General features: G+C 42.5%; 1 protein-coding gene across 6 annotated transcripts in view; it reads left to right on the top strand.

Annotated features, from left to right (window-relative positions):
- Window positions 1-24,212, top strand: part of AGBL4 (AGBL carboxypeptidase 4) — a 1,081,794-nt gene that overhangs the window by 592,564 nt on the left and 465,018 nt on the right. For all 6 annotated transcript variants that reach the window (XM_088791130.1, XM_088791131.1, XM_088791128.1 and 3 more), the window contains one exon: window positions 7,154-7,370. In XM_088791130.1, the coding sequence (XP_088647256.1) occupies window positions 7,154-7,370 (217 nt within the window). The remainder of the gene's footprint in view (window positions 1-7,153; window positions 7,371-24,212) is intronic.

Genomic DNA, 24,212 nt, shown 5'->3' with positions numbered 1-24,212 from the left:
TATCACTGGTTTTCTTTCATGACTGTATGTTTAAAAGGATCCCTCGTCATATTTTTCCTTTCTCCCCTACCCTACCTGCTCTGCCCAGCTGATATCCTAAGTACACTAAGTGTAAACTTGGAATCCATTGTCCTGAACCAAGAGAGAGTGTGATGTCAACTGTCTATTGTAGAAACCATGGAGAAAATCACAGTTACCATTACTGAGCATCTACTCTGATCTCTAATCTTTAAAAACAAATCTATGAGCTAGATACTATTTTCATTTCACAGATGTGGAAACCCAGACCCAAGGCTATATGACTGATAAGTCATGGAAGTAGATTAGAGCCACGCCCATATCCTTTCTACTGCACAATAACTCCATTTCCAAAAGGCGTCCAGAGCTGGAATTGAATATAGATCTGTTTATTCATTCAAAACCTAGCTCTGCCTGACTTACTTATTCATTCAAAATATTTGCAGTGTCTTCTGTCCACTCAGCTCTATGCAAGGGAACTGCAAGGAGATGCCAGTGTAGTGACGTCACAGCTGGAACCCTTATTATTATTTCACCCATGATACAGCAACAAAGTAACCTAGACACGAAACTTCAGTGCAAACCTGACATTGCAGCTATAGCCTGCCACCCCACCCAAAGCACCAGCATCCTGAGATTGCCTCAGACACCGTCCTATATCCCAGCAAATAATAGTTTGAAAACACAGTCCTTTACACCTAAGAGTCACGACCAGCCTAAGAGGGACACATTTCAGTAACCACATTTTACACGGAGGCACCAAAAGGGAGAGTCCTGCCCAAGGACTGCAGCTTGAACTAGAACCTAACACCTCGTTCCTTGTCCAGTGTTTTCTTCTTGCTGCCTCTCAGGACTCTGGATTTGTGAAGACAGCGTGTGCCTGAGAGTCTCCCCTTGCACGAGGAGCCTGTCCCTGGAGTATCTGGCTGCATTAGCATTCTGCCGGCAGCCACACGTAGGTAGGAATTTTGTTGCTTTTCATGACCAGGGGGAATAATCAGTCTCAGCTATTCCCCGGCTCTAAACCAGCCAAAGTAATTGGGTTTAATTTTAATTTTTTTAATGGCTTGAAATTAATAGAAGCAGCTGCCACCACAGTGTGTGGGTGTCCGTCTCCAGAAGGCAGAGACCAAGGCAAAAAAAAAAATCTTACACATAAAATAAACTCTGAAAAATAAACAATAGAGTGTGTAGGACAAAAAGGTTAATTCAGAGATCAAGCAGTGTCTTTTTGTTATCAAAAACTTCCTGGCAATATGTGGCACTGTCTCTCTCCTCCCACTGCTAGTGCCCATCAGCCCCCGATAAGATGGTAATCTGACTAGACACGGGTGTAAAAATGTGTTGCCTGTATCTGAGCACTCCCTCACTCCCTCGTTCTCCCCCTCCCTGTGACTCACCAAGAGATTAGCTGTGACAACGTGAGGAGAAAGATAAGAATAGAGATGCTGGTGACAGGAGCAGTAGTATAATTATTTGGGGGAAGATAGGATTGCAATTAGAAGCAGATCCTGTTTGCCTAGGAAGAGTGGATTTATAATGTGGGCATCCATGCCAGGCATCTGGCTGTGCCAGGGAAGAAAAGGAGGGGCCAACTGGCTCAAACCAGGTGATGGGCTGGGTTGTCCCGGTCAAATGTAGACTGGAGGCCATGTGTCGGCATGGATGACAAACCAGAGATCCAGCTGCCCTCACCAAGGGAAAAGCGATGAACTCTTACCTCAAATATACCTGGGAAACTGGGTGCCAGGTTCCTTCCTGCCCCTGGGTAGATGAAGTAGGGGAATCAAGAGAGTGTTTGTGTGCGGTTGCAGTTGTTGGATGCATTTCAGCTAGCGTAGCCTTGGTGTGGCGGGAAGCATGTGTGTATCACTCAGACAGTAGTCACATCAAACAAGCATGGCATTGGCATAAGGGGGGTGCTTAGCATATGTCACTCCCTGTGGGGGTATCTGAGTGACTTTGTTTTGCATACCTCTTTTAGGACTAACAACCAAAAAAGATTGATTCTTTGTTGTTTCTCTTTCTGCTAATTTGAAGAAAAAAGTGTGACTACTGTCAAAGAAGACCCTGGGGTTGGAAATCATCTATCCATATCCATATTTTCTGCTAGATTGGAGAGGAAATGAGAACCCCTGTCTCTCAGGGCTCCTGAGGAGGGCTAGGAAATGGTGTCGTTTTAGAGACCCCCGTGTGCGGCATTGGGTCCTGGGCTCCTTTTCCTCTGTGCTCAGGTAACCTCCAAAGCGATGCATTGGGAATTTGACTGAAATTTTGAAGAGAAGGCAGAGTATGGTAAACGGGAAGGAATCATTCATTCATGAAGTCATAAATTCACTCACTCACTCATGCAACAATCATGCTTTGAGCTCCTTTTCAGGGCCAAGCACTGTATTAAGTGCTATTGATTTTGAGCTGAATCAGAAACACAGCAGTGTCTGCAATTAGTATTTAGAGCAATTAGTTCATCCTGGAGTTGCTGACAAAGACGTCACAGGGGAAGTGTCATATGAGCTTGGCCTCACTTCTCTACATAGGGACTCACTATGTAGAGAAGTATAGGAAAAGCAATTAAAGACAGACAGAACAACATTTAAAGAGGCATGGAGGTTTCTGAGAACATAATGTATTCAGGGCATGACTCATAGCTTCACATGGAGAGCACAATACGCACATATTGGTGTGGCGGAAATGATTTACTCTAATTTGTTAATCTCTTAAAGTTTACTCAGAAATATATTAATTTATCCACTCCATAAGCATTTTTGAGCACTTCCTCCATGCAAGTCTCTGTATAGATCCTGCAGAACCAAAGGTGAACAATATATGGTCCCTGTCCACAAGAAGAGCTCAATCGAGTGGTGGAGAAAGGCACGTAGTCAGATTGACGTGATGAAGTGGAGGCTGTGCTAGAAAGGTGTATACAGTGCGACAGTGAGTGTTAAGTAAGCGTGTGCGCACTCACTCACCAGCATGTGCGCACACACCGAAATCTGAGTCGTGGGCTCCCTCACACATGTGGACGTCCTCTTCAGTTGGGGGGGGGGGGGGCGCGTAGGATGATGGCTTGTTTCAAGAGCTGGATCAGCCTTTAGTCTCTGAGTCCTGAGAGGATATGGGTCTTGGAATCTTCCTGCATCTCTTCCTGGATCAGGTGTTAATACTCTTTTCTTTCTGGAGTCTCCTGGGGAGCATTGTGCGTCAAATTGGAATGTAAGGAAAGGGAGTTGAAGGGTTGTTAGGGAGAGTACAGATGAGAGTACTGTGAGATCAAATTGTTCTGGAAGCAGAAGGGAAGTCTATCTGAGCTGGGTGGGAAGGGGAGAAAGTCAGGTGGCAAGATACCAGCTACCAGAGTGACTAGGGCACAGACTTTGGAGTCCCATCAGCTGCATCTAATACAGGACCTGCTGCTTACTCCCCTTGCAAGCTCAAGGAATTCTTTTACCTGTCTGAGCTTCAGGTTTCTCGTCTGTGTAAAGGGGATGTTAATAGCCCCAGCTCATAGGGTGATCGTGATGATGAAATGATAATGCATAGAAAACACTTAACACCATGCCTGAGACACAGTGAAAGCGTAATAAACAAAATAATAGAAAAAACAGAAGTGCATTCCAAGTGAGAGACACATTTCTCCCACATGCTCCCCGTCCTCTTTTCCTTTATTCTTTGCGTTACTTGCCAGTCCTCATGAATGTGTCCTGCTGAGCCCTTCTCAAATAGATTTTGTGTTTGTATCCTTAGCGGAGTCTGGAAAAGCTAAGCTCTGAGCATCATCGCAGCTTCCTTGAACGATTCCCCCAGGGTCCATTACCTTCACTCTGTCTGCAAATCAGGTTAGGCATCCGACCCACTCAGGAGAGGAGCTGGGAGAGCTGCAGGCCTTAGATGAATTCTCCTGATAGCACGTAATCAAATTTGGTGCAGACGGCAGGCTCTAAGAGTCAAGTCGCTAAACTTGGCTAGGATAGGAGAAAACAGGGGTGATTGAATTTAAAGCATGGGCCCTGATCGGATATATGAGTAAATGAAGAGTTGAAAACATCAGAATCATAACGTGAGGGGGCTAGGACTGTAGGAATCCCTTGAGTGTGAAGACAGCTCACTTTGTGCTCTAGGAGATTCAGACTCACGCCTCTGAGTTGGGGCCTGAAGCAATTAGCACAGACCCTGACATTCTCCCTGCATACACATCAGGTACCCCGAGACTAGCTTATTCTACCAGCCTCACATTCCCACGTGTTTAATCACATCACAAATGTAGACCATCGTCTGTTCTCTCTATACCCTCATCCCTGCATTGGTCTGTTCTCCCTCTACTCTCAGTTCTGCACTGCTTCCTTCTCTATCCAATACTTTCCACTTTCCACTTCTCCGTTTGAAACTCAGCTCTGTGGTTAATAATCGCACCTGGATCCTCGGTCTTTTAGTCTTGCTTCCTGTACCTCTTATTTTAACCAAACTATGCTTGGTACGTGATACGTAACACATATCTGTTGAATAATATAGTGAACTAAGGCCTGTCTCGGAGACCATTACTTCCTCCGTTGCCCTCTCAGGACTGCTTGTTCTCCAACACTCCATATACGGAAGGATCAGGAAGGGACAACTTTCCTCTTCGTGCCCTGTACCCCTTCCAGGCCATTATTTCTCTGTCATCACTGGTATCTCCAAAATTTCAATATAGAAAGGTTAAAGGTAGCAGTCTGATTAGAAAGGAGGAGCTCCTAGGGGATTTGTCTTAAAGCTCTATTTGCTTTACAAGAAACCTGTTGTTACTTGGATGCTTCTTCCTGGCTTTGTGAGTAGGAAACAAATGGACTCTATTGGTGGGCCTGGTACACCCCTAGACAGCCTTAGATACTACCACTGACCTTAATGTGAAAGCCCTGCTCCTCTGTTGCTTATGCCGTTCTCTCTACATCGTGTCCTCCTTGGCACCGGCTCCATGGCCTGTCACTTCAGCCACTTTTGTCTAATAGTTAAATCTGTCTTGTTTCTACTACCCTGACCACTCTCATCTGTCCCCTTGACTGGGACGATCATGGTACTTTACTTCTTTCACTCTCTTGAAAGCTACCCTGTGGCCTCAGGATGATGGTTAAATTTCCTAACTTGGTTTATTTAGTCCCTTTCTAATCTGGCTTCTGCCTTTCTCTTCAGACACACTTCTCACGATCTCCCTTTTTACTCTTTGTGCTTTTGCCATGGTGAATTCCTTGTCATTGCAACATTTCACTTGTCCCCTCTTACCTGCTGGACTTTGACACACTCATATCTGGAATTCCAGGAACCCATCATTTATCAAGAGGGACCATGGAGGAGTGTGATAGAAGCAGGTTTGAATGCCAGCCCTGTCATTTACTCTCTCGAGGCCAGAAGTAAGCTCTTTAACTTTTATGAACCTCCATGAACACATCTGCAAAGTGGAATAACAATAGCCACCTTGACAGGATGCCTATGAGAATTCACTCAGGTACTGAAGAAGCCCCAGAAATAGCTCATACTAGGTATGTCCTGTCCTTTCCTTCCTCTCTCTTCTCCTTCATTCCTCCCTCAGTCCTTCCTTTACTTTTTTTCCTTCTTTCCTTTTGTCTTCTTACTGAACGTTTGGGTGGGACTCCTACCCTCCAGGGCTTCAGACAAGCATTACCAGCCACTCGATGTTCAGCCTCAGTGTATGTCACCTCTGCTGTTCCACAGGAAGCCCACAGCCTCGCCTCCCACCCTGGCTACTTAGGTGCCTCAGAAAGACACCAAGGTGGAAACAAGATTCTACAATAAGCTGAGGGCAGGTTATAATGCTCTCGGCGCTCTCAACAACTGTTTCCACGTTGCCCTACATGGGGCCAGCACCATCCTTGCTTCTCTCCACCTCATCTCTTATCCCCTCCTCACACTTTCTTCCATATGCTCCTGTGCCCCTCGGCCTGTCAGTTGAATGCCAAGCCATTACATGTGAACCTTACAGCCTCTACCCACTGTGCCAAAGTCCCCAGAAACATATTTGCCCTTAACACGTTGCGTACGGTGGGGTTTAAATCCCTCACAAAAATCCGCTCAGAAAAAACGAAGATTCTCATGAGCCGTACGCAACGTGTTAAGGAGCCTCCAAACTGATTCTAATGGATAAGACTTAGGAAGCAGTCAATACAAAAGCAATGGTTTTACAAAATGTGGGAGCTGAACTGGCCTGGACTTGTGAATGGACGATCGCGGAAAAGGTACAGTTTGAAATGGGATTTGAAGAAACAGAAATGAGAGGCCTCCTCGGGGACTGTGAACAGTCTGGATGTCACACAGCGTGGCAGGGTGCCGTGAGCCTGCGAAGCGGTGAATGCAAAGAAGTTATAGGAGTTCTGACCGGCACATGTTGCCCTTTCTCACGTTTGTGGGGTAGTGTTCCTTATTCGGGAATGAGCGTGATGGCTCAGCAAAACTGCCTGCGTGGCATGTTTTACAGCAGTTATTTCCCAAAGTGCTGCTGTGAAACATTAGTCTCATGAAATGTTCTGTAGGAAAACAGTCATGATATTCTAAAGAAAGTTGGGTATTCTTTCTTCCCTTGAATATTAACAATGTACATTAGTTTATTTTAAAAGGTCTGAATTAGTCTTATAACACAAAAACCTGACATCTCTGGGAAAAGCAGGCCTCCCCTATTTATGTTACTATAACTTCACACTCTTTATTTCCCCTCAAGGCATGTTTAGAGTCTGTAAGTATATTGTGTATTTATTTTTAATATTTTATTGACTGCTTCCCCGCTACAAATACACTCCATGGATAAACTCCTTGCCTATCTTATTTACCATTATACATCAAGAATCTATCACGATGCCTGGGCATATAATAGGTGCTCGGAATAAGAATAAACAATGAGTAAAACTTATTCATCTTTGTTTAATGTTCATTGTCCAAATAGTTGATAAAGGGTAGGGCTGGAATTTGAACAGAGTGCTGCCAGTTTCCAGGCTCTTTTTGACCATAGATGGTACGTGGTGTTGTCTCTGGCCACACCATCGAGGGTGCTCAATGTTACCATTTTTCTCTTGGGCATTTGTTCCTGTTTATTATCTTTTGAAGACTGAATGATTGTCTGATATGCCCGAATGTCTTTGTTTGTGTCTTCCAGGCAAAGGCTGCCACCTAAAAATGTTTACTACTACCGCTGCCCAGACCATAGGAAGAATTACGTGATGTCCTTTGCATTTTGTTTTGACAAAGAGGAAGATACTTACCAGTTTGCTTACTGCTACCCGTATACGTACACTCGCTTTCAGCACTACCTTGACAGCCTGCAAAAGAGAAACATGGATTATTTCTTTCGGGAGCAGCTGGGTCTGAGCGTGGTAAGTCCCATTCAGAAACAGTTACCCTTGGGGGAGGAGACTAGCAATGGGTTTTTATAGAATGCAAATAATGGATATTGGTGCTTCGTAGCCTATATGCTTTGGAACTTTTAAAACTTATTGTTTTTATCGTATAATTCTTTGCTGTGGTGGCCACCCACCAGGAAGTCACAGAATAAGATATAAGGCAGATGATTGTCCTTCTGAATGAAGTTGATCTAGCCATCTACTCTGTCTCCCGAAAATAAGACCTAGCCAGACAATCAGCTCTAATGCATCTTTTGGAGCAAAAATTAATATAAGGCCCGGTATTATATTATATTATATTATATTATATTATATTATATTATATTATATTATATTATATTATATTATATTATATTACATTACATTACATTACATTAGACTTGGTCTTATGGTAAAATAAGACCGGGTCTAATGTAATATAAAACTGGGTCTTATATTAATTTTTGCTCCAAAAGACGCATTAGAGCTGATTGTCCGGCTAGGTCTTATTTTCGGGGAAACACGGTTAACAAAATACAAAAGGTCTGCTAATTCTCAAAAACTCAGAGAGAAAAGAAGAAGTCTTCTACTGGGTGTCACAAAAGGCACAAAAGCATTTTATGAGTGGGAGCCTCTGAGACGAAAAATACCTTTGTATTTGGTAAATTCCACTCACCTGCAGGGCAGGTTAGCAAGTGGAGTGCAGTTTGGAAGTGCTGTCCACATGTGCTCTGTCTCTGTCATCCCGCAGTTCCCAACCCTTTTTCCTTCCCTAAACTTAATTCTCTGGGTCTGGAGATTTCAGTTGTATGGTCTTTATTAGTTTTCTACTGCTGACATAACAAATTGCCACAGACTTAGTGGCTTAAAACAATACAAATGTATTATCTCACAGTTCAGGAGAAGTCCGAAATTGGTCACACTGGCCCACAATCAAGATATCAGCCAGTATGCATTCTTCCTGTAGGCTCTCGGGGAGAATTCATTTCTCTGCCTTGTCTAGTTTCTGGAGGCTGCTTGCATTCCTTGGTTTGTGGTTCCCTTTCATCTCCAAAGTTAGCAATGGCTGGTTGAGTCTGTCTCATGCTGCATCAGTCTGGCACTGAATCTCTTGCCTCCCTCTATCACTCATAAGCACCCTTGTGATTATGTTGGGCTCAGCCAGATAATCTCCATCTCAAGATCTTTAACTCAGTCATTGCTATAAAGTCCCTTTTGTCATGTAAGGTAACATAGTCACAAGTTCTAGGGATCAGGACTTAAACATTTTTTTGGTGGAGAGTGGGGTGCAGTGTTCTGCCTGCTACACTTTCCTCTTTCCCTCCCCGCTCAGCTCAGAATTTGAAATTGTTCTTCCCATTGGATGCATAGGTTTTGTTCTCTCTGGTCAGCAATACTTCAATTGCCAGCAAAGAATAAGCAAGTAATAATTTGGTTTTATTTTTCACTCTTCAAGAACTGTGGATTATGCCTCTAAAATAGGCATTTTGAGCACTTTAAAGATCCAAAGTGAAGATACTGGTGGAATTGGCAGAAAATACTATTAGGTTGGTGTAAAAGTAATTGTGGTTTAAAAGGTTAAAAATAATTGCAAAAACCACAATTACTTTTGCACCAACCTAATACATTTGAGGTTCTGATTCGTGTTGGTGAAAAAATGGACTATGCCTAGTGACTGTGGGTTCCACCTAGAAATGACTCCCACTTGTAAATAAAAGTTTTCAAGACTAGACTGCTTAAAAGACATAGAGTCTGGTCCGGGATACCCAAAAAAGAGAAATAAAGAGGGCTTATGTATGGCTCGGGTATATGAGACCCAAATCTGGTCTCAGCAAGCTAGTGTTCATGATGCTATTCTTACAGTCTGAGATTCTCTATGCACCAAGATTTTGCTAAACATCTTCCCTCTATTCTAACCCTCTTCATAACAGTGCTTCTGATGGGTGTCGTGTGTATCTGTGCCTACATATTTTGAACTGAAAATCGGGACACATGGTATATCAGTTAGCATGCTAGCAGGGAACAGATGGCAGCCTCACATTAGGATAATTTGAGGAGGGCTTAATAAATGGGCTATTTACAAGGTGTGGGCAGTATGAAGAGGACCACGGGGTAGACTGCAGCTTCCTGGGGCTAGTAGCAGCTCAGAGGGTGTGAAGGGAGGGATGGTTATGAGAACTCCATAGTGGAGAGTCACGTAGTGGGCCAGCTTGATTGCAACAGTGACCTTCAGTTGAGGAGCAAAGTCAGCCTGAAATGACCCCACAGGGAAGGGGCTGAGAAAAAATAAATGCACATTCTCTTACTTCCCTCTGATCTCCTGCAAGGGGTCCTTACTGACCAACCCAATTAGAAATCAGGAGCAAGAGAGCCCATTGATGCAACCCATACAGATAAACCTCCCTGAGCAAAGAAAACAGTGGAGAAGGGCAGAGAGTGGTGTAGAGAGACAAATAGAATATATTAAGCACAAATGGTCTGATCAACACTATATAACTGGAAACAGTGAGCTTATATGAGATGGGACTGTCAGAGAAATTCCGAGATGAATGTTTGCCAGACATACGAATTGTGATATGAATTAAGAGAGTGTGAAGTTCATTTACTACCTGTGAATTTTAAGTGCAGGACCTGCACATTTCATTCCTGTATCCACCCTAACCCCCCTTGGATTTATGCCAGGCAGAATGTAGGTGCACAGTGAATGGCTGTTGAGTAAATTATCGAATGAGCGCAAGAATGACTTAAGATACTTATTTAGAGGCAATGCGAAGAGCTAAGAGCATCAGCAAGCTGATAGGAGGGATAATATGATAAGTTAAACTTCCAATAATATTCAAAATGCATAGCTAAAATAACAGCAATTTAAACAAGATAGAAGTTTATTTACCTTCCATGTAAAAATCTAAAGGTAGGCACTCCAGAGCTAATACTGTGACTTGGCTCCTTGCAAGCCTTAGGGAGTCAGGTTCTTGAAGCTTTCTGCTCTGCCATCTCTGGGACATGGCCCTCAATCTCATGATTCCATGTGGAATTCTACCGTCACATCCATGTTCCGGACGGCAGGGCGAAGGAAGTAAGGGGGGACGAAGGAGAAGATGTAGTTATTGACACTTCCACGTTTATGCCATTTAATAAAAGTCATATCCACATGTAACTAAAGGGAGGATAAGAAACGACGTCTTCATTCTGGGTCACCGTGTTTCCAGCTAAAAGCTGGTGATGCTGTACACGTGGGGGAGCATTGATGTTGAAGGACAGACAGCCGACAGTCTCAGCTCCCGGAAACCCTAATTCTGCTTCCTGCTCTAATACCAAACTGCTCCTATGACCTCGAGGGCTACTTCCCCTACCTGCGGACAAGTTTTCATCTATAAAATGAGAAAGTTGGACTTGAATAGGGATTTTCAAATTATTTTTTTTTAAAGAATTCCTCAGTTAGAAAAAAAAATAATAATTTGAGACCCCTGTCCCACTTCAGACCCTGTTCCAAGTCATGGTGTACTTCCAGAAATGTGTTCTATACCAGAGGAAATGAGACATGTTCAAACAGATATAATATGTTTAAAAGTATATAATTAAGGATCTCATGACTTGTTTAAAGAGTTAATGGTCAATAGTCACAGGGATATAAAGTACAGCATTGGGGAATGTAGTCAATAACATTGTAATAGCAATGGACAGTGTCAGATAGGTAATAGACTTATTGGGGTGATCACTGTGTGAGGTGTATAAATGTCTAATCACTATGTTGTTTTGTATACCTGAAACTAATTAAAAAATAAAATTGAAAACAAGAGTTAATGGTCAGACTAAACATCATTAGAGAAATGGGCTTAAAGCTGAGTCTTGAAAGATGGATAGGATTGCTGGATACAGGAGGGGAGCTGGTAGCCCAGAAAGCAGGAAGCCGCCTGAGTCATTGCATGGTGGTGCTGTTGGTGAGAAGTCTGGTTTGGTTGCAACAGGGAATCTTCTTACTGGAAGTAAGGATAGAGAGGAGGGTTGGGGCCAAACGCTGTCATATTGAGGAATTATAGCTTTTTCCTTTATTCAGGTTCAACACAGAGATGCTGGGTCCAGCACTTTATATATAGGATCTTTCTGATCTCTCACAATAGTTTTATGGAGTAGGCAGAATTATCCCAGTTTGGGAATAAATAATCTCTGGCTAAAAAGATAAGTTACCTGGCTAAAACCACATGGCTAGTGCATGTCAGGGCCAGGATTCAAACCCATGGCTTGTAAAACCATGTCCTGCTGCTTTCTCCATTGGACCTACTGAGACTCACAATAGATACGTGAGAAAAGGAGTACTTTATTCAAAGCAGCGTCTCAAGAAAGTTAAGGTAATGGAAGTGCAGGTGTACCAGTGCTGGCTAAACTAGATTAGCGGAGCTCTGTGGGTTGGCTCAATCCACAGCTACCAGAGACTGAGAGGCTTTCTGGCATACTTTTGCAGATAGGACATGTCTTGGTTACGGGGGCGTTTGATATGGCTTATGTCTGCAGGCACCACTGTAATTAGTTAATCCTTATTCCAATTTGGAGGGAGGATAATAACATGTGGGGAGGCTAAACATGCCAGCATCCAGCTCTTAGGGAGCGAGGGGAGTCCGCAAGCCTTTGAATTGCTAGCGCTGGAGCTACTAATCACCGTAAGCATGGCTGCTGCTGCTACTAATTATATACAAGTGGTGTTTCACGCTGTTACTCACCAGTGGCCCCTCCTAGCCCCACCAAACACCCCTCTGTATATGCATCAAGGCCACCATCTGACATTTAAGATCAATACATCTTTTTTCTTCTTGTCGTTTTAGCAACTTTATTGAGGTATAATTTACATATGATAAAATTCATCCATTGTAAGGTACAATTCTATGAATTTTAGTAAATGTATAGTTTTACAACTATCACCACAATCCAGTTAGAGCATTTCCATCATCCCAAAAAGTTACTTTGGTAATCCCCACTTCCACTCTCTAGGCGACGGATCTGCTCTCTGACACTGTAAATTTGCCATTTCTGAGCATTTCCTGTAGATGGAATTAGGCATATTTTGCAGTTAGTATCTGTCACTTAGCATATTTTTGAGGTTCAACCATTTCGTAATATGTATCAGTACTTCACTCATTTTTTGAACTGAATAATATTCTAATTGAAAAGATATACCACATTTCGTTTTTTCTCCAGTTGATGGAAATTGGGATTATTTCCAGTTAGGGCCATTATGAATAATGCTGTTATTGACATTCACATACATATCTTTCAGTGTACATGCGATCACATTTCTTTTGGATAGATTTCTAGGAGTGGAGTAATTGCGGCATAAGAGATCTGACAATTAAGTTCATGAACTTGTTGCAACGATGTTGCTAACTGTTCATTTTTTATATCAGAGGGATTAGTCATTAAGAGTTTGTACAAACTGGACAGTTAACCAAGTTTACTTTTTGGAAGTGCTGAAAAGGCTGCATGAAAAAGTTAGACGACCTGAACTTTTCACCAACAATTCATGGCTCTTGCATCATGACAAAGCACCAGCTCACAGGGTACTGTCTGTGAGGGAGTTTTTAGCCAGTAAACAAATAACTGTATTGAAACACCCTCCCTACTCACCTGATCTGGCCCCTAATGACTTTTTTCTTTACCTGAAGATAAAGGAAATATTGAAAGGAAGACATTTTGATGACATTCAGGACATCAAGGGTAATACAATAGCAGTCTGATGGCCATTCCAGAAAAAGAGTTCCAGAATTGCTTTGAAAGGTGGACTAGGCACCGGCGTTAGTGCATAGCTTCCCAAGGGGAGTACTTCGGAGGTGGCTGTAGTGATATTCAGCAATGAGGCATGTAGTACTTTTTCTAGGATGAATTCGCAAACTTAATTGTCTGACATGATATAGTAACGTCATGTTGAACTTAAAAAACAAAACAAAACAAAAACTGTGGAACTGTGTTCCAAGTTAGCTGTGCATCTGACATTCCTGCCAGCAATGCAAGAGAGGGTTATAGTATCTCCATGTGCTCACTAGCATTTGAAATCTGCAGTTTTTATTATACAATTTTAGTGAGTATGTAGTGATATCTCATTGTGCTTTTAATTTGTATACTCCTAATTACTAATTATGTTGACCATCTTATCATGTGCTTATTTACCATTCATATATCTTTTTTGATGAGGTGTCAGTTTAAATCTTTTCCCATTTAAAAAAATGGATTATTTGTGTTCTTATGAGTTTTGAGAGTTCTTTATATATTCCGAATGTAAGTCATTTTCAGATACATGCTTTGCAAATATTTCCCCCTACTCTGCACTTTATCTTTTCACTCATTCTCTTAACTATGTGTTTTGAAGAACGGAAGTTTTAAGTTTTGAAGCCAAGTTTATTAGGGCTTTTTTGTTGTTGTTTTGTTTTGTTTTTTTCTCTTATGAATCATGCTTTTGGAGTCTTATCTAAGAACTTTTTGCCTAGCTGAAGGCCACAAAGATTTTCTCCTATATTTTCTTCTAAAATTTTTATAGTTTCACTTACATTTAAGTCTCTGGTCCATTTTGAATTAATTTTTGAGGTAACGATCTGTTTATTTTCTTTTGCATATGGATATCCAATTGTCCCGGCACCATTTGTTGAAAAGACTAACTTTACTCGTGAATTACCTTGGCATCTTTCTCCCATGCCACTGAGCAGTTTTCTGTTCCATTTTTAAGCCTCGATTCCCAGAAGCAGCCTTGCATCTGTGTAGGTTCCTGGTCAGCCATAACCCAGCCTGAGGCCAGACTTCCATCCTCTGCCAATAAATCTGAGTGTGGGTGTGGGGAGCAGAGGCCAAGTGTGGGCAGTTTTCATGTCTGCCCTGACTTTGGCTTCCCCTTTGTGTTGTGATTCCTATGTGCACTGGTGCAGCCTCAGGCTTGCCAGGAGAGTGTGGCTGGCTTGAGCCTTCTCAGGTCGCTGCTGAGCCTGTACGCACTCTCAGCCCAGAATATGCTCTTCCCAGCCCTGCAACTGTGGGCCCTGCTGACTCACTCGCCTCTGTGATAAGTGTTTCCACAGACAGTGCTGGTGGGTGTGAGCATTGCCCACCGCTCCAAACTCACACCGAAGCGGCCAGACCTCACTGCCTGGCCCACCCTAACAAAACCTTGCATTCACCAAGCCTAGGGGAAGACGGAGCAACTGCAGGACACAGTATCACAGATCCCCACTCTTATTACTTGGAGGTCAGCAGTTTTTCTCAGCATAATAGTTTCAAGGTTGTTGTATGCCTTTGTTCAATTCCCAAAACACTGAAATGGTTGTGTGTGTCGATTTTGTCTAGCTTTATATTTGTTTTCTGGGGATAGGATTTACCAATACTCTCGTTCCAACATAGCTGGAAATAGATTTTAATTGTCAAACATCAGATTTTAAAGTACATTTTTTAAAATATGACATTGGACTAATTAGATGAACACATAACTCTGTGTGTGTGTGTGTGTGTGTGTGTGTGTGTGTTGAAAGAATTAGGTGTAGAAGAGAGCTATTCCCATACTTAGGGATACTTCAAACAAAGAAAAAGGAAGCATCCAACAAAGAAAAATAATCTGATAGTGTATTTCAGGGAAGCACTAGACAATCAATTATTTGAGGATAATCTTGTCTGTGTTCTGCCACTGGCTAGCTCTATGACCTTGGGAAAAACAGTTCTCCTCTATGGGCCTCAGCAGGTCAGACCAGATTATTTCAAGCATTCCTTCCAACTCCAACATAAATTATGGTTCAGGTGTTCACGCCGTCCCTATTGTATGTTCTGAGCACACATCGGCCTGTTGTAATGTTGCCTCTTAATCTGCTCTTTATTTTATAATAACAGTAGTTACTGAGTGCTTAGCATGTGCCAGACACAATGCTATAACCTTTATGTACATTATGTTACTCAGTCCTCGCGACACCCCTATTATATGGTTAGTAGTATTATTGCATGCCTCATACGTAACCAGTACTCTCAAGGCTCTGGGGATATAGCAGTGAAATTAGGCAGAAATCTAGGCCTTCGTGGGGTTTACATTCTAATAGGAAAAATGTAATTCATTTCTCCTGATTGGAGAAATTAAATCAGGAAAGGGGATGGGTTTTGGAGTGAAGGCTTCACTAGAAAGAAGCATTTAAGCTCTGAGATATGTAAGTATTATCTTCCCCCATTTTCATTTTATTTCAAAAACTAAGCTACAATGAAATTATGTAATTTGTCTATATTACAAAGCTGGGATTTGAAGCCAAGGCTTTGTGGATTCCAAAGAATGGACTCTAAACCAGTCCTGGATAGGCAAATATTCTATTCACATGTGTAGTCATTTACTAAAGTTTTGCAAAGCCATTCTTCAATACTGTGGCTATCTCGTGCACACCTTCTGCCTGTCAGACTCTATATTGGGTGCTAGAGACAGTAAGATGAATAGAAAACACATCTTACCCCTGAGAAGTACCAAATGCAGTGGGCAACACAGACGTAAACACTAATGATGGTAATGATGGTAAGAGACTTGATATAATGGAGGTGGTAGGCGGAGAGGGGGCAAAGGAGGAGAAATGAAGTCTTAAGGAAGGAGGCACCTTCAACTGGTAATCAAAACAGATACAGAGGCTGAGACGCATAGTGAGTCCTGGCAGTTTTGTGTGGTTCCAAATGACAAGAGCACCGTGTACAGCCTAAGACTGGGAGGAGTCGTGAGCGGGGAAGAGGACAGGCAGCTGAAGGCTGGAGCAGGAGGGCCTTGAATGCCGAGCTAAAGAACATGGACTCTACCTGGAGGTCAGTGAGGAACCAAGCAGGAGGAAATAGGGTCATGATGGCACTCAACCCTCCCGTCTCCAGGCTGTCCCTGTGGATGGCAGCTGATCTACAGTCAGGTTAATGCCTTCCCACAGGCAGAGTAGCCAAGAGGACCAGGAGGAAAACTACCACCAAGACATCGTGGGTAGTAATGAGAATGCTATAGAAATACCTACCAATGCTGGTCTCTCTGATCTTAACATCACACACAATCTCTCAAGCCAAAACTACAGGGGTCACATTCAAATTTAACAAATATATGAGACATCTCCTATGGGCAAGGAACTAAACTGTGTAGATGAGAATCTTCCCTTAACATTGCAGAAAGGTGACTCTTCAGCCTCTACTCACACGCTTCTTGAAGTGGCAGTGATGAGAAAGTCCTACCATCCCCAGAAGGAGCTGCCTCCCTGTAATAGCCCCTCTTTGGTTCTAGCTCCACAGTCATGGAGTACATGGCCCACACAGTACATGGCCCACCTTGCATGTACTTCCTCCTGCAGCCCCTGGACAGGCCTGCAAAGTTAGCTGGACAGTAACCATAACCCCTCATGACTCTTCTCCAAGCTTCTCTCTCCCTTTCTCCTCTCCCTGTAGTTCTTCATTTCTACATATTCCCTGGTTTCTAAACTTGGGACCTTCATTGTTGTTCCCTGGACATGGTGTAGGTAGCTGATTTCCTTCTTAAAATGCCAGAACTGAATGTATAACTCCACAGGTGATCTACGCATCCCACAGTAGAATCGCACTGTTGCCTCTCCTCTGGATGCTACACCTCTAGAAATGTAGACAGAATTTACATCAGCTTTTTTTAACAGTAAGTCCTCCCTGTGGTAGATTTTTGTTGTTTTTCTTTAAATAAAGCTATTTTTCATTTCTTTGGTATTCTTTTTTAATAAACCTTTGATTTTGGAATAATTTCAGATTTATAGAAAAGTTGAAAAGATAACACAGAAAGTTCCCTCACACCCATTATCCAATTTCTTCTGATGTTAAAATCTTACACAACCATGGAGCACTTGTCAAAACTAAGATACCAGAGACTTCTCTGGAATACCTAGATTAATATTTTTATATCAATTCAATATCAATCCCTAGGGTTTGGTAATGCTTCTAACCCCAATAGTATAAGTCACCTAAGTGAATAAGATTTAACCTGCCTCCAAGTTAACTCAATTGAGTTCATTTTAGTTCAATTTAAGTTAGTATTTCTTATGCACCACGTACTGTGAAAGATCTAGAAAGAAACAAGATAGTGTCCCTGTCCCCATTTCTCCATCTTGTCCAGAGGGATTATATATAAAGTTTTATCTAATGACTGGTTCAAATGCATTGATGAGTGAGTGATGACCAAATGGCAAAGGGAAAATTTTAGAAAATGGAGTGCTTTCTGGGGTCTGGCTAGATAGGGCTCTACCATGAGGGTGCTGGGCAATAGGACCCCCCCACTGGGACTCTGACCCCTTCTCATGAGATTGGCACAGTTCAGCAGCTCTTTGGTTCGCAGATCAGCAAAATCACAGTGAGAATGGTCGGGTGGCAGAAGAAAGATTCTGAAAGCCTCATCTTGAAAGATTTTCAGAGTACAAACCAAACTAAGAATCTGGGAGTCAGATTAAAAAGTAATAATGATAATGATGCAGAAGGTGGACGATGAAGGGAAGGAGGGGAGAAGGAGGAAGAGAAAGAGGAGGATGAAGAGGAGGAGGAGGAGGAGGAGGAGGAGGAGGAGGAGGAGGAGGAATATGAAACTGAAGTGAGCAGGATTGAGGATATGGTATAATCAGAGAAAGCTGGAAAGCTAGGTAAGGAGGAAGAGGGCAGACTGGACAAGTATAAGGAGACCTGAAAGAAGTTAAGATAATGGAGCTTGGAAGCTTCTACTATAGTCATTATATGGACTTGTGTGGAAAACCCAGTGTCTCAGAAAGGAGCTGGAAGGAATCAGTGACCTTGTGGACAGGCAAGTGAAGGAAGAGATGGTAATAATGCCACAGAAACGAGGCTAGAGAGGGAGAGGACCGTTCTGACCAGGATGACCACTTCAAAATAACGTAGACCCCTTCCATTCTTTCTGTTTCTTCCCTTTTGTTCTTTCGTCCCCTTTGAAGTAAAAATCATGGAGTTGCAGCTGGCAACATGACTAAACAAATGTATGAAAAATAATTACATCTTTTTGGCTGAGTTTTAAATTGAGTAATTGTTGGAAATTAGGAATCTCAATTATCATCCCCTAGTCTGCCTCTCAGGAGAGTTCTATGGACCACCATCTGCACCAAACGTTGTCCTGATCAGACACTCTAAATTAAACAAGCTTAGTGGCTTGGGCTCCCTTCCAGAAGGCCACTTCATAAGTCACCACTCTCTTGGCATTGTTTTTGCTATTCCCTCCAAAAAGAGTCCAAATTAATTGGAGGCAGGTACATCTTCTCAGTGTCTGGCTGAGGGGTTTCCAACTTTCCCTACTGATACAGGTGGCCCATGCATTCCAAACCTCAGCCCTGGGTCCACAGGGCCTGTGGAGGAGATGCTAGGAGATGGCCCTGGCTTCTCCCTCTGCTAGAATAGCAGGCACATGTCTGATTTACCTCAAGCTGCAGAGACTGACCCAGGCTACCACAGACCTGTTCCAAACCTGGGTTCCCTGCGTTAGTGAGTGCATCACCATCATTCCAGGTGCTCTCGCCAGAAACCTGTCCTGTCTAACTCCTTTTTATTCACTCCTCAGATACTGTCTGTCACCAAGTATAATCAAAGCTACAACTCAATATCCTTAGTATCTGTCCCTTCTTTATCTCTGCTGCCAGTGTCCTAGTTCAAACTGTCAGCATCTCTTGGGAAGTTACAATAGCTTCTTTAGCCCAGGGGTATAAGATATGAGGTAAACCGGCCTCCAGGCTCTCTCTCTACTCTGCTCCCGGAGCTTCTTCAGCATTACAGTGGCTGCCAGAAAGTCCCAGCCGTCCCACTAACCTGTGTTCCTCTCACCTCCTCACTGATCCTGCAGCACCTGACCAACCTCTTCGCTGAACACTCCCTTCCAAGCTTGGCAGATGGAATCCTTCTTGCTAACAGATTGCTACTTTAAGACCCCCCTTTGCCCTCCCTTTTGTAAAAAGACATCCTATAAAAAGACATGTTTTTGTGGTATATAAACCAAAAACAACAAAAGAACAAGACAAACAAATGAGAAACAGAAACTCATAGACACAGACAATAGTTTAGTGGTTACCAGAGGGTAAGGGGGGTGGGGGATGAAAGATGAGGGTAAGGGGGATCAAATATATGGTGATGGAAGGAGAACTGACTCTGGGTGGTGAACACACAATGGGATTTGTGGATGATGTAATGCAGACTTGTACACCTGAAATCTATGTAATTTTACTAACAATTGTCACCCCAATAAATTAGAAAAATAAATTTTAAAAAAAAGATGTTTTGAGCTTTATGTCATCAGTCTATATAACCCCCTGCCCCTCCTCATTGCTGTCATCTGCTGACGTCTTGGACACTTCCCCTAATCATGGACGACTTTGGTCCATAGTTATCTTTTCCACTGCATTGCTGCCACCATATTGAGCGATTTCAGTATCCATAAAAATGACCCATTGAACACCCTACCTTTCAGTAGCTTAAGATAAAAATAACACATTCTTAACATGGTTTGTAAGGTTCTGTATCATCTGGCCTCCGTCTCTTCTTCGGCCTCTCCCATACCCCTCTCACCTTGCTGTGTATTCTGTACCCACACTGGCCTTTCTGCAGTTCTTTCTGTGAGCCATAGCTTGTTCTCGCTAACTTGTATGCATACTGGCCCATCTTCCTGGAACGCTCTTTCTCTGTGGCCCGTTGCCTAGATACTTCCTATTCTGCATCCAGGATCCAAGTTCAACATCACTTCCTCATGGAAATTTCCCTGATATACTGTTCTCCAGAGTAGTTTAAGAGCCTCTGTTTTGTGTCTATATAAGATATTCTATTTCTCCCTTAAAACATCTATCACTCTTCTGATTACTCATTTGATATCTATCTTCCTCTGTTCATAGGTTTAGGGAGCATTTTTGTATTTAGGCCTATGTATAGCACTGGGGGTAGGTGGGGAAGTCTTGCTGTTAGAGCCAAAATTCCTTCTTGGTACCTCTCAGAATGGTCATCCTTTGTCACTTCCTTTGCAGCCACATTTCCATTTTTTTGAATCATTGGCGTATAACATTGGGGCACAAGGTCATTTCTTTTCTGTGAGACATAGAATGTCAAAGACAAGAAGAATCAAGTTCCTCTAGTTTTGGGGTTTTAAAACCATGCTCCCTGTGTCCTTAAGGAGAGATCTGGGCTCTGAGCAGTACCTTAGGGGCCACTGAGAAGGAAGGGGAAAGGGACTTCTGAGAAGGCAGGGCTATAGCCTCTTGCCCTCCCTGCTGTACACACCAGAGCAGCCCCTACTTACTGGCATTCCCTACAGACTTAGTTTGAAGAAAGGACTCAGGTGCTAGTGATATTTGCAAACTGTGCACTCTTTCTGCAGCTGGAGACACTGGGGCCCAGAGAGGGGAAGTACTTTCCTTAGTCACACGGTGGGTGCATGGGACAACTCTAGCTGGAAGCCCAGCGGTTGACTCCTAGATCGTCCGCTGCAGCCCACCTCTCACTCCCAGGCCACTCTGCAAGTTTTGCTTACATGCATACTCTTTCTGCAAACATTAATTGAGCCCTTACAAGGAAGTCAGAAGGAAATGAGATGCCTGTGTAAGTAGTGTGAGCAACATGGGTTAGAATCTGACTTTGTCACTCACTAACTGTGTAACCTTGGGCCAATTACTTAACCTCTCTGTGCCTCTTTTTACTCATGCATTAGCCTCCCACCCCAACTTCAACATACATGCAGAGAAACCCCGTATTCAGTCATAATTTAAATAGGAAGACTATCATGGCTGGTGCAATAATGGGATTTGAATTTTGACTCTGCCACTTATATCTTTGACATGTCCAATAATCTCTTTACTCCTTGTCTGCAAACTAGGCATTGTGACTTAGCTTCAGAGTTACTGTCATGACAAGAGACTTGTAGTCGATGTTAGATAACAGATGTGAAAGTGCTTCCTGAATTGTTTGTAAATACTTAGATATAATGCATTTGTAATACTGTATTTCCCTTACCAGACTCTAAGCTCCCTGAATGTACAGTAGTCCCCGTTATCTGTGGGAGATACATTCCAAGACCCCCAGTGGATGCTTGAATGACAGATAACACAGAACCCTGTGTATACTATTTTTTTCTATGCATACATACCTATGATAAAGTTTAATTTATAAGTGAGGTACAATAAGAGATTAACAACAATAACTAATAATAAAATAGAGCAATCATAACAATAAAATCAGGGTTACTTGAACATAAACACTGTGATATCATGAGTTGATCTGATAACCGAGACAGCTACTGAGTGACTAATGAGAGTGATGGCGGGGGGTGGGGCAGCATATACAGCGTGGACACGATGGACAAAGGGGTGATTCACACCCCGGGCCGGACAGCACAGGATGGTGTGAGATGTCATCACGCTACTCAGAATGGTATATAATTTAAAACTTACAAAATGTTTGTTTCTGGAATTTTCCATTTCATATTTTCAAAACACGATTGACTGCAGGTAACTGAAACTGCAGAAAGTGAAACTGCAGATAAGGGCAGACTACTCTATACATTTTGTCATATAAAAATGGGAACAACTAACATTTAGAGTATTTACTACCTTCTGAGCACTATTCTCCTTTATTATCTCACTTAATCAGTGTCAACAGCTCTATGAAACAGGTGCTACTATTCATTTTGCAGATGGGGAAGCTGAGGCATGTGAGGCTAAGTAAGTTTTCCAAAATTATACTACTTATTAATATAATATACTAATTATACTACTTAGTAATAACTGTATAGAAGAAACCAAGGTGAGGTGATTGGTGGGACATTGGACAGGAATGGTAGGTACATGGAAGAGGCTTATGACGCAAACTGGGGAATCAGAAAGAACTGTGTAAGTGAGGTAATATTTGAGCTCTGTCTTGTGGGATTCTTAATGGGTGAGAGGACAGTGTATTGGTAATGTAGTAGAGGGTACAGATCAGAAAGCTATCTAGAAGGTCATGCTCAAGATTGACTAAAGGCTGTGGAAAGAAAGTTTGGGGGTGCCGAGACGAAAGGTCTGGGTCTGTTGAGGGAAACAGTTTGGTGAAGGCTGTGGCTGATAGTGGGTCCCAGAATAAGTCCCCAGTGCTAATTCTGCTGCTTAGAGCTCCCTTGGGAATCATCCCCGCCTAAAGCAAATTATGATCCATCAATATAAAGGGGAAAAGAGAAGGGGGTAAAAAGAATCAAAACTGTCCATCAACTAGTTCCGACATTATCTCTTGGCCATATTTTTTAAATTTTTATTAGTTTCAGGTTCACAAGACAAAGCAATACTTAGACGTTTATCATTTATATCCCGCACACTGTGTGAACCCCCCTCCCCCCATCCGCTATCCCTCTGACATCGCACAGAGATCTCTTGGCCATTTTTAAAAGACAAAAGTATTACAAAGAGAGCGGTTGGAAACTCGGAAAGTGGGCATTAGGGGGTGACTTCGTAAAGCCTCTTGGGGAAAAGAGAATAGAATCAGTTGCAAATTATTATTATCCATTTTCTAACAAAAATGTCCTGCTGCAGGGAGACTTGATAAATAAATGGACATTTCCCTAGCATCCTATTATTAGTATTCAGGGAGATTATTTCAGTGTTAAAAAACAGATCACTGGCTACAACTTTTGGCTTTTTTGTATTTATTTAGCTTAAAGCAGGTCTCAAAAAGGTAGAATTTTAAATCAACTTGCAACATGATTTTTTTTGGCTTAAGAAATGATTCAGACTCTGCAATCTTCCTTTGAAAAAGTTTGCTTTCTGTGACTTGGTGACTGTGCCAATCAGTGCTGGCTCGGGAACAACATGCTGGGACATGTTGTTCACAGTCCATGAAAGGGACAAAGCACTGGGTCTGGATAAAAAAAGGCTTATGAGTCACCCCACACCATGGCAGTTGGAATTGGAAAATCCAGGTGAGATTTGACTGATGGTTCCTGGCTAGAATCTGTGCTCCTTCCCAGAGCGAGCTGTTGAAGTTCCCAGGAAATCCTTTAGCTGGGAACATGGCTGAGATTGTAGTAACTTTTTCCTAGGGCTCTGCTTGTCTCTGTAGAATTGTTGCCAGGTGTGTGTGGTGGGGGGAAGAAGAAAGGAAATGGGTTATTTAGGTGCACCTTCCAGGGCCTCCCTGTGGTTTGACATTCTCCCAATGAGGATGCTGCTGCTATTTCTTTTCCTCTAACATTGCCGACCTCTGCTTCCTCTTTTTCCTGCTCCCTGTTCTCTTTTTCTTTGGTGAAATAAATAAATAAATAAATAAATAAATAAATAAATAAATAAATAAATAAATAAGCTAAAACTATAAAGTTCTTAGGAAAAAACATAGGAATAAATCATTGTGATCTTGAGTTAGATAATGGTTTCTTACACCAAAAACAAAAGCAAAAGGTAACATGGACTTTATCAAATTAAAAAACTTTTGTGCTGCGGATTTCCAGTCAAGATGACAGGGTAGGTAAATGCTGTGCTTGCATCCTCTCACAACCACAACAAAATTACAACTAAACTACATAACAAAGAAGCCCTACTACTAACGACATACAGAAGAAGCCACCTAGAGTCTGGTAGGAGGGGTGGCGACATGTAACGGGCTTGCCTCACACCCACATGTGGCAGTTAAAACTCAGGAGGGGTATCTCAGCTGCATAGGTACTCCCTGAGGAGCAAGGGGTTCCAGCCTCACGCCAGGATCCCCAGCCTAGGATTCCAGTGCCAGGATGACAAGTCCCCATAGCTTCTGGCTGCAAAAGCCAGCAGAAATTATGGCTGAGTGAACTAGAGGGTGGCTACAGTCCAAGAAGTTCCTCTTAAAGGGCTCACACAAAGACTTACTCACTGATGG

Source organism: Rhinolophus sinicus, chromosome 14 (assembly GCF_057876585.1).
Source record: "Rhinolophus sinicus isolate RSI-liver-muscle chromosome 14, RSI-T2T, whole genome shotgun sequence".
In the NCBI taxonomy this organism is placed as follows: Eukaryota; Metazoa; Chordata; class Mammalia; order Chiroptera; family Rhinolophidae; genus Rhinolophus; species Rhinolophus sinicus.
Note: the sequence above shows the minus strand (reverse complement) of the source record. Positions and strands in the feature narration are given on the sequence as shown.